The following is an 11,984-nucleotide window of genomic DNA, read 5'->3' as shown; positions in this document are numbered from 1 at the left end:
TATTTTATATATTTAAATGCCATTTAACAAAGACAAATCAACCAAAAAATGAGTTCGCGTGTCACCTGCTTGCCATCACTGCTCTAGGCTCAGTAGGTCACAATATTTTCTCTTTTGTCACAAATACTGACCTGTGACCTGACCTGTCTTCTACCTGTTGGTGAGGGGTTGAATGTCTCATCTTCTCTTGATGAATGGCACTGAATAGATATTCTGAGAAGTTTCCAAAGACAGTGAGTCACTCTGGTATTTGTCTGAGCTGCTTGCTCATCCCACCTTGGCTTCTGTGTGCAAGAGGTATTTAATCCCTAGAATCACAAATAATCCCCAGAAGAAATATGATGAAATGCTTTCTGCAATCCTAGGAGACCCAAAGGTTTGATGAACTGTCATTCCCTAAAGATTTCACTGTCTTCCTTAAGCCCCAATAATAAAAGAAGGAAACACAAGAGGATTCGTATCATCACTCTAGTTGTGATTATTGAGTCCACCATAAGGGCTGCATGGATTCCTTTAATAGCCTTAAGCTGCCTGTTATGGTGTGATTTTGATGGTAATTTAGAAAGGTCTGTTTGTTGACGCCTGAAAATCCTTTCAAAGAGGATGATACTTTTTGTGCTATATGGATGGTTCATATTTAAATGTACATGTGGCAGCCAGCAGTATTATGGGATACCCAGTGGTGCTTACTTTTCATAAAGGTTGGCTAGCACTCCCACAAGTATTATTGGGACAGTATTAAATTTATAAATTGACTTAGCAGAATTGCCACCTTTATGTCATTAAGTCTGGCTATCAAAGAGCATGTATGTGTTCATACTTCTTCAAATCTACTCTGGTATCTCTCTAACATTTTTCTTCACAGACGTTTTGCACATATTTTCATCTGGTTTTGCTTAAGGCTTTTATGTTTGGTAATCATGAAAGAGAGCTCCTCTTCCACATAAATTCCCTAACTGGAGGTATTTGTGTTTATGAAGTTATTAGCTAAGTTAACATTTTGTTAATTTACTAATTTTCTCTCTCTCTTCTTGATTTTGTCAGCTATAAAATCTATTTCAGTAAACTTTATTTGTGGCTAGTGACTACTATGTAAGTGTATAGGTCTGCACCCTTTCAGACCCAAATGGTGTCTTTTTATAGCAAGTTCCTTTTGCTTTTTATATTGTCCCCTCTACTTCTGAAATAATATTCATAGATTATTTAACTTACCTACATATATAATTTAAATAGTAGAAACAAAAATTAAATATAGTAATAATAATGCTTGCCTATATATTGAAAATCTTCATAAATGTGACAGTTAAAAAGACAGGCTGATACTGCTTTGTTGTATAGGCACCTCAACAATTTTGTAACTTTCTAGCTCATGGCATCAATTTCTGAAATGATGAACAGCTCCTTGGAAATAAAGTCCCAACACAGTTTTTGTTCTCCTTGATTACTTAATAAATGAATTTGTAGCAAATTTGTTATATATAAAATTCTACTCAATATTTCATATTTATTCTTAAAATGTGTTTACATGTAAAATAGAGGTTGGATCAAAGCTCTTTGAGATTTCTTGTTTTGCATCCTGGGACTGACTAGGACCTACCATATATCCTGTCCATGATTAGTTACTCCTTTGTTACCCGGTGGTCTCATTCTACTACTCTGTTATCACCTAGGGTCTTATATCTTGTGTTCCTCACCTCTTAGTGCCATGTGACCTTTCTTCTAATTACACAAAGCTTAACCTCATTTAATTCATCACTGTTTGTTTTTATGTAAAACTAATTAACACTTAATTGACAGTTATTTATTTAGTTATTAAATAAATCTTCATTGTTTGCCAGTTATGTTTCAGATTCTGTGTTGACAGAAGCCTACTGTATTTTCCCTCCAAGATGCCAATAAATTCAAATTTTGCCTAATTGCTAGAGATAAAGTAGCATGACACATCTTTTACATCTTTGTGTTCCCCCAGCATTTAGTAAAAATTGCATTGATTAAATAGTACTTAGAGATAAATTAATTAGAATGTCTTCTCAAAGTGACAAAGATATGTAAACAACCATCAGATATTGATCAATTTGTTTCAGACTCCGTGTCCTTGTTTTTGGTTCTTAATCCTCACTGGAGTATATATTTTTACCCCCATTGGTTTTTTTAGAGAGAATGGAAGTGAGGGGGAGAGACAGAGAGATACACATTGACTGGTTGCCTTGCATGCACCCTACTGGTGCCAGGGATCGGCCTGCAACGGAGATATGCGCTCTTGACCTGGAAGCAAACCCATGACCCTTCAGTTCACAGGCCGACGCTCTGACCACTGAACCAAACCAACTAGGGCACACTCTGTGTCTTTTTTATGCAAGTTATAGTGGGACAAATGGGAAACCTGGTAATTCTCGATCTAGGCTACATAGTCTGAAACCATTTTTTACTCTGGACAGTAGTGAATAGTGTCAAAGTAGGAGAAACTTTATTTATTAATTGTCATCTATCCATATGCATTTGATGTGACAACTCACAGGCATTCATTTATGTTGTCAGACTCATCCTAGGCATTATCATTCTCAATTAGAAATGAAAAGCTAAGGCATAATGAGGTTTAGTGAATTATCCAAAATCACACAATCAGTGAGACACTGAGCCAGAACTGAAAGCAAAGACAGCCCTCTTCTCACTACCTCCCTGCACTTTCTTCAATCAGCTCCTCTCTCCATGATTCAGGTAGGCAAGAACAGAGGTAGAACCAACCTGCTGTCTTTGTGGATTCTTTCAATGCTTCCAAGGCGACCAGAACACCAAATATCAAGGGAGACAGAAAAAAAAAAGATGCTTAATAATTGTTAGGAATATGGGACTGAAAATTCGCTCTCCACTGGGCCCAGGTGTCCTGAGGGTAAAGGAGAGAAATATAAAAGAAACATTTGTTTTCCTTAGTTTCAGAGAGGACAAACAAGTAGATTAAAATGAGGTGACATGAGAGATACAGTCTCCAGAGACTAAAGAACAGGAAATACATTCTATTTAAAATAAGTCAGGATGCCTACTCCACAGTCTGATCTGGAGACTCTGTGATTGTAAATAACTTTGAAAAATATTACAGCTGCTCTTCAAAGATATAGTCTATATTTTGGAGTGTATTTTACCATAATATAACAAACTGGGATACTTACCTTTAAGGAAAAGTAAGAGAAAGAATGACTCAACCTCTGCTGAATGAAGAATAACTTTCTTATGATAGGTAAGGTTTCAGTTTTCCTGTCCCTGTAACAGATGGTATCTAAAGTCCATTGCAACTGTACCTTCTGCTTAACCTGGAGTGAGTGCCATCTCTAAGAAGGAAGATTTATTTTTTCCTGCTTTTTTTGGTGTGAATTTGGGCATTGAGTAGGTACAAGCAAAGTGATCAAATAGAAGTCCAGCAGTTAAAAAAGGTAAGGAAAAAATATAAAATGTTTTGTTCATGTAACTCACTGAACTGGAAGGAAAATTCACAATGCTGTTAATTTCTCTAACTGTTACAGGGTCAAAGTCCATGTGCTCAATGTTTTAAAAGGCTAAAACTCAAAATGTCAGTTTGGAGTAGATCCTTTCTATCCAATGGCAGCACAGGTATTGGGTTACTTTGGACCCATGTTTTAAGTTTGGACAATATATAATAAATTCTTGCTGTGAGTGAGAAAGGAATTGATACTTTGACAGCTTGACTAGTGCAGTTTTATCTACCAGTCAATAATATGAGGTCAAGGAAGGAAGAGGAAGTTGGAGGGGAAGTGGAGAAGAATTCCACTAGAGCTATTGCCTAAACTTTTACTGTAATTTAGTTCCTGTAATCCTATAAAACAAAAGCTTAATATGCTAAGTGTCCAGTTGTCCATTCAACCAATCAAAGCTTAATATGCTAATGATATGCTATGGCCGCTCAACTGCTCGCTATGATGTGCACTGACCACCAGGGGGCAGAGGCTCTGACTGGTAGGGTAACTTGCTGCTGGGGTCCGGCTGATCGGGACTGAGCGAGAGGGGCCAGACACACCCTAGAGCCCTCCTGCAGTCCCTCCCTGCTGGCCAATCTCTCATGTCCTTCCCCATCCCTGATTGTGCACTGGTAGGGTCCCTCAGCCTGGCCTGCACCCTCTTGCAATTCAGGACCCCTCAGGGATGTTGGAGAGCTGGTTTTGGCCCAATCCTGCAGGCCAGGCTGAGGGATCCCACTGGTGCATGAATTTATGCACTGGTCCTCTAGTTATCTAATAAACTAATGCCAGAAGTAATTTTAGTCAATGAATATGAAGCCACTCTTCTTGAGGTCATTAGTAAGTAGGCAGCATACCCATAACTCAGATTTAGTCTTTCGATGTCTTTTGACTAGACATCAAGTCCAACACACTTTTTAGTATATTTTTCATGTTGCACTCTTCTGTTAGACATATGATATATGTCAGCAAAAAGTTGTTTATAGCTCTATCATGTATTCATCTGACCAAATGCCATATTCTGTCTTCTCTCTTATTGCAGCTCAAATGATCAGATATATGAAAGAGGTTCAAGTCAGGAATCAAACTGAAGTGACAGAGTTTATCCTCTTAGGACTCTCGGACAATCCAGATCTACAAATTGTCCTCTTTGGATTGTTTCTGTTAATCTATATGGCAACTATGGTGGGTAATTTGGGGATGATTGTGTTAATTAAGATTGATCCTCATCTCCACACACCCATGTACTTCTTTCTCAGCAGCCTCTCCTTTGTTGATGCCTCTTACTCTTCTTCTGTTACTCCTAAGATGCTGATGAACCTGGTGGCTGAGAATAAGGCCATTTCTTTTAATGGATGTGCTGCCCAGTTCTACTTCTTTGGCTCCTTCCTGGGGACTGAATGCTTCCTGTTGGCCATGATGGCTTATGACCGCTATGCAGCCATTTGGAATCCTCTGTTATACCCAGTTCTCATGTCTGGGAGAATATGCTTCTTGCTAGTAGCTACCTCTTTCCTAGCAGGCTTTGGGAATGCAGCCATACACACAGGAATGACTTTCAGGTTGTCCTTCTGTGGCTCTAATCAGATCAATCATTTCTACTGTGACACCCCACCCCTGCTCAAACTCTCTTGCTCTGACACCCACATCAATGGCATCGTGATCATGGCTTTCTCCAGTTTTAATGTCATCAGTTGTGTTATGATTGTCCTCATTTCCTACCTGTGTATCTTCATTGCCATCTTGGGAATGCCCTCATTAGAGGGTAGGCATAAAGCCTTTTCTACTTGTGCCTCCCACCTCATGGCTGTTACCATCTTCTTTGGAACAATTCTCTTCATGTATTTGCGCCCAACGTCTAACTACTCAATGGAACAGGACAAGATTGTTTCTGTATTTTATACTGTAGTGATCCCTATGCTGAATCCACTCATCTACAGTTTGAAAAATAAGGATGTAAAAGGGGCCCTAAAGAAAATCTTAGAGCAACAGACACTGTAAAGCCATGTGACCATATTCTGTTGTATAGAAGAAAATGTGTTTTCATATTAATTTTGTCTGATTGCTTAAGCACGTTTTTTTGTGTGTACTAAAGTAGATTTTTTAAAATAAGGTATAGTTCTTACATGGGTATCCTAGGGCCTACATGATGAATCAACACAGTGGGGTATGGCATTGTCAGGTAAAGTATCAAATACTTAGAGGTGGCTGGCTTAAATTTAAGTTACAATTTGAATATTTAGCTTTGCTAAATATCAGTTTTCTTATATATAAATATTGTAAAAATTGTTAAAAAAGGACCAGGCATTTGTACTTCCACAATGATCTGTTTTGGATATGGGTTATTCCCTGGAAGGAAGAGGATGAATGTGAGCATAGCATTCCTTTCAACAGGGTCAATCCTCAGCTCTGAAGTGTCAGTTTCCAATAAATTTGGAACCTGGAGAACTAAATATGTAAATCCCGAAAGGCAAATCAGGTTGGTGTACCATAGAATCACTTTAAATAATAACACTATTCTAATCACAAGGATGTCAAGAATACCAAATAAGATACAAGAAAGCTTCTTAACAGGTGCTATAATAATACCAGAGGCCTGGTGCACAAAATTTGTGCATGGGTGGGTTCCCTAGGCCTGGCCAGCGATCAGGGCTGATCAGGTTCCCCACATCCCTACCTCCTTCTTCCCTCGCCACCCATGTGCTGCCACTGTGTGGTTCCCAGCCTCCCTGCTTCCCCGCCTCCTCCTTCCCTTGCCACCCGCGTGCCACCACTGCATGGTTCCACACCTCCCCACCTCCTTCCTTCCCTGCTTCCCCCTGCCTGCCCCAGCCTCTCCCCTCCTCCTTTCCTCTCCACCCGCATCTGCCACCACCCACCCCCAAAACCCCATCCTAGCCTGGGGCCCGGCACTGATTGGGCGATCAGGACCTGCCAGCTAGGGGGAGGGATAGGGAGGTGGGCTGGCAGGTCCTGATCAGGTAATCGGGGCCTGCTGGCTGGGGAGAGGAACCAATTGCCACTGTGGAGGGTGGGTGGTGGGCCGATTGGGGACTGCCAGCTGGGGGAGGAGCAGGGGAAGGGACTGGTAGGTTGGCCGCTGGCCCCAAGGAGGGAGCTGGCCCTTGGCCCCCCTGGGAAAGAGGCTGTGTCCACTGCCACCCACCTCTGGTTCCCCATCCCAGCCTGGGGGCCTGGCCCCTATAGGGCCATTGGGGCCTGCTGGCCAGAGGGGAGGGATCAGGAGGTTGGCGGCAGGCCCCATCAGTGATCAGGGCCTGCGGGTTGGGGGCAGCTCTTGCATTGAGCATCTGCTCCCTGGTGGTCAGTGCATGTCATAGTGACCATTCGTTCCAGTCGTTCTGGTTGTAAAGGTTGCTTAGGCTTTTATATATACAGATGGCTACAGCAGCAACAATGGGGGAATATTTTACTGATTTTGTGAATTAGAATATTTTGAGGGTAATAATCAATGTATTTTAACTTTTTATCTCTATCCCTCCCAAAAATCTTGGAGCCAAAGACTTATTCCTTTCCATTGATTCACTGGTACATTGGTACATTGGTTCTCCACTTCTTAGGTGATTTAAGAAGTCTGCCATGATTATAAATCCACATCTCCAGCCTTGATCTCTAACCTGAGTTCCAGATTTTTATATTAAATTGACAACCTGGCATCTAAGGACTTTGGACACATTAAAGGCTTAAGAAATTAGCTTTCTTTACTTAGCTATCATACTCAGGCATCTATAAAATAATCACTCCTTTTTTACTATGAGGAGGAACTGAATCTTAGCATCATACTTATGTATTCTTGGGCTTAAAATATCCTTCTCCATGTTCAGTTATAAATGGTACTTTATGTTATACTCCCTTAGTTTGTGCTTGGAACAAGAAAATGGACACCTTTTATGTCTTTATTTACTCATAATATAAATGAAAACTATTTGTTGACATACCAAAAAGCTTCACATATTTAATGTATACAATTCGATGAATTTGAACATATGCATATATCAATAAAGTTGTTTTAAAAATCTATTAATGAAAAAACTGGAATGGAACATGTAATGGCAATAAAACAGTTAAGAAAACACAAAGTTCCTGATCTCATGAAACTTATGTTCAAATAAGGTTGACTTTATTGTTTATACCAAATGTGTGTGTATGTATGTATGTATGTATTTATGCACAGGTGTGGGTGTGTGTATGTGTGTGTGTGTGGGTGTGTGTTTGATATGGCTATGAGTGGTACTTTGAAGACAAATAAAGCAGGCGAATAGAATAGAGAACAGTGGAGTCAGAGAAGAGCTTCCTATGGAAATGACATTGGATCAATACCTAAATAGGGATAATATCATGTGAATGTCTGTAAAAGAGCATTCTAGGCATGCTACATTAAATACAAAGGCCCTGAGAAAGATTGTGCTTGGTTTGCTAAGGGAATAGTAAGGACAAATATATGTGGGCCAGAGTGAGCAAATGGCAGGAGAGAAAAAACTGACATCAGAAAGGTGTTGTGAAGGAGCAGTAGGTCACATAAACCTTATAGGTCATATAGGCTTTAGACTTCATGATTTTCATATCACCCTGTAATAGCTGTTCTCTCCCAACTCTAACTGCAAGACAAGAGGAAGTGACAAGATTGGTTTTTCTGGCTACTCTACTAGTACCAAAGACATTGTCTGCTCCATTAAACACATTCACTATATTTTATTGAATGAATCAATTAATGAATGCAATAAGAACCATATTTCAGTAGAAATAAGTAGAGATCATATCTTGAGTGGAATTCTGAGGTTTTGAGACAGGATATGGTCAGTTATTTACCATTTAATTTATTGTTGTGCTCAATGGAACCTCAGGATCATGACATCATTTTTGCATTTCTCTAAATACCTAAGTTACCCTCCAGGGTATACATGATTCACTGGGGAAGATGTAGTTCAATTATTTCAGTGAAAAAAAAATGCAAGCTTTAATTTTTGATCAGCACATTGCTAGCCTTAGACGTTTGTAGAGACTAAATCTCATGAGACTGATCATATCTTTTATAAAGGTGACCCTCTGCCTTGAATTCAGTTGTGGCATTTTCTAATCGTTATTGAATTCATGACTTAATTCTATCAAAGCTATAAAGATCACATTAGGAAACAGAAAATGTGTATTCATCCAACAAACAACAACAAAAAAAGATAAACTAATAATCACCACTATTTCCAGTGAATATTTCTTTAGGACAAAAGGTAAGATGATTTAATTTATTTCAAAGTGTTCAGATATAGAAAATTTCCAAGAGAACTCAAAAAACAGTCTTCATCATATGTATATACACATGTATGTGTGTATGCACACATATAGGATCATATATATCACAGAGAATATAATTTTATTTATTTCAATTTATATGTTTATTAGATATGTAATATATATATATTAATATATATATGCATAAAGCAGAGCTCTATGAAATGGCTGCAAAATTTTAAATGTGGTTATTTTACAAGAAAAAATATATCTGATTCTAGTGACAGAAAGATCAGCCAAGAGACTACTGCAATAATCTAGATGAAAGATGATGTTGTCTTGGGCCTTGGTGATAGGAGTGGAGGTGGTGGAAGGTAATTGGCTTATTAATATATTTTAAAAATAGAGGCAACATATTTATTGGTAGAATGGTTATGGAATGTGAGATAGAGAAGAGATCAATATTTCCAATATTTATTTGTAATAATTTGAGCAAATGGAAGTATAGAGTTGTCATTGATTTGACATAGAGAATGCTGTGTTTAGAGCAAATTAAGAGAGAACATAAAGAATTCAGTTTTGGGTGATGTTGAGTTGCTATTCTATATTAACTCAGATATGTAAGAAGTTTAAGTCTGGAGTTTGGGAAAGAGGTCAGGTTTGGAGATATGAATTTAGGTGTTGTAAATATATAGATGATATTTAAAGCAATGATATTGAACAAGACCATCAAGGTCAAGTATAAATAGGAAAGAAAGGAGAATGAGGACTGATCTCTGAAGTATTTCAACCTTAAGAGTCAGAGGAAAGAAGTGGAATAAGCAAAGAAGACTGAGAAGAGCAACCCATACGGTAGGAGGAAACTCCCAGTCTGGTGTTCTGGAAGATTAGAAAAGAAGCTCTCTCAAGGAGTAATAAACAATAAACTCCATCAAATGTTATTGATAGGTTAAAAAAGGTGAGGGCTAATTGATCACTGGGTTTGGCAAAATAAAGATTCCTGATGACTTAGGCAAGATCAGTTTCTATGAGTAATGTGGTCAAAACCTGATTTGAGTGGGCTTAGCAGAAAACAGAAAAGGATACAGCAAGTACATTCAACTGTATCATATTTTAAGTTGCCAAGGAATTGGATGGTAGCTGGTGAAGATAGAAGGATCAAGGGAAGAAGAGAGAAAGTAAGGAGGTGTAGTAGGATATAGACTAATAGGGGTCAATCATTGAAAACTTTATATATACACACACACATACATGCATATGTTAAATATTAAATAAAATAAGTTACTGAGTTTCCTTAAGGAAACTTTTTCTTAGTGCAGTAAGAAAATAAAGAGGTTTAATACATATGTTCTTAAGACATCCTAGAAGCAATTTTACTTATAGCAGAGAATGAGCTACTTGATTTTCCTGGTGTTTTTCTGTACAATTTATTTCCTTGATTTCTTTCTTATCCCAGCAAATGAAGTATCCATTTTGAGACAAAGGTATGAGCAACCATTCAACAGTGACTGAATTTATTCTCCTGGGATTCAGCAATCATCCAGAGCTACGGTGTCTTCTTTTTATGGTGTTTCTAGTCATTTACATCATCACTGTGTTTGGAAATCTTGGCATGATCCTATTAATCAATATTGACTCACGTCTCCACACTCCAATGTACTTTTTTCTCAGTAACTTGTCCCTTGTTGATGTCTGTTATTCTTCAGTCGTTGCCCCTAATATGCTAGTGAATTTCTGGGTGGAGAACCCAGTCATTTCATTTAGTGAATGTGCCACACAATTCTTCTTTTTTGGTTCTTTTGCTGGTATTGAAGGCTTCCTGTTGGCTGTGATGGCTTATGACCGGTATGTGGCCATCTGCAAGCCTCTTCTTTACACAGTCACTATGTCTCCTCATCTTAATGTCATGCTGGTGTCGGCCACATATCTTGCAGGCTTTCTGAATGCTTCCATTCACACTGGCTTCACCTTCCGGCTGTCTTTCTGCCACTCGAATGTCATCAACCATTTTTTCTGTGACACTCCACCCCTCCTGAAGCTCTCTTGTTCTGATACACGTATCAATGAGATCGTCATTTTTGCTTTTGCCAGTTTTAATGAACTGAGCTGCCTTCTAACTATTCTCATTTCTTATCTCTATATCCTCGTTGCCATCTTGAGGATCAATTCTGCCAAGGGGAGGCACAAAGCCTTCTCCACCTGTGCGTCCCACTTGATGGTGGTTACCATCTTCTTTGGCACAATCTTGTTCATGTATCTGCGCCCCAGCTCCAGCTACTCAATGGACCAGGACAAAGTGGTGTCTGTGTTTTATACAGTGGTCATCCCCATGTTAAATCCTCTCATCTATAGTCTGAGAAACAAAGAGGTCAAAGCTTCTTTAGGTAAAATTTTTAAAACAACCTCTTTTCACTTCTGTGCTTAGAATGGCAAAGCATAGAATTTTAGCACACTGAGGGAATGTGGGAATGAGCAAGTCCACCTTCATTCATTCCAGCTCCATTTCACTCTATAATGAGGCTATTTTTTTTTTCCTGATAGTGGAGTTGGACCAAATGTCCCAGGCATCCGGGGAGCATGATGACACTATAAATCCCACTTATTTCACAAAATCGATATGATTGAAAATAATCCAATATCCATATTCAGAGTTATAAAGCCCAATATAAAAGTAGGTGGGACAGAGATAGAATGAGTGGTGGGAGGAATGACTCCATCTCCTCACCTGTTTGATGACTCTGAGATTGGACAGTGGTGTTTTAACTGCCAGAGGACAGGTGATAAGAAGTAGGCTGAGCCAGAATCCATCCAGAGGACTAAAACCAGGCTCAGAGACTGCCTCTTGTCCCCAGTGAGCCAGAAAGAAAAATCAGAACTTAATCCCAATAAGGTGCCGAGGTCAAGTGTTTTTAACCTGGGCAAGTGATCTAGACGACAGGGAATGATGGGAACAAATGACAGCATAAGTAAAGATAAGAGGGAATCACAGGACAAGAACGAGGCTTATGGAGCAGAAGTTTCTGAGACTTACAAAAGAAGTATTCTTTATAATTTCTGAAGATGAAGTGTCATGTTGTTTGATCTTTGAGTAAGCAGTTTAAACTTAAAGAGCTAGGGCAAGTTCTTTAGGAAATAGCCATACACATCTATTTTACTGCTGGCTACAATGTAATTGAGACAAGTTTAAAGCTTTCAGTTGGTTTAACTGGTATTTTCGTAATTGGGCTGTCTCCCCAGTAGGACTGGATTTTCTTTACAGAAAGTGAC

General features: G+C 38.9%; 1 protein-coding gene across 1 annotated transcript; it reads left to right on the top strand.

The window, feature by feature from the left end:
• Positions 1–4,517: 4,517 nt before the first annotated feature.
• On the top strand, positions 4,518–11,142 carry LOC308524768 (olfactory receptor 5AP2; the record flags this gene model as incomplete). The annotated part of the gene is made up of 3 exons (XM_081099316.1): positions 4,518–5,467; positions 8,709–8,716; positions 10,202–11,142. The coding sequence occupies 3 exons, from the start codon at positions 4,518–4,520 to the stop codon at positions 11,140–11,142; spliced, it is 1,899 nt and encodes a 632-aa protein (XP_080955442.1).
• Positions 11,143–11,984: the final 842 nt, after the last annotated feature.

Source organism: Myotis nattereri (genome assembly GCF_964212035.1).
Source record: "Myotis nattereri genome assembly, chromosome: 9".
NCBI lineage: Eukaryota > Metazoa > Chordata > Mammalia > Chiroptera > Vespertilionidae > Myotis > Myotis nattereri.
This window is presented reverse-complemented; position numbering and strand designations above follow the sequence as displayed.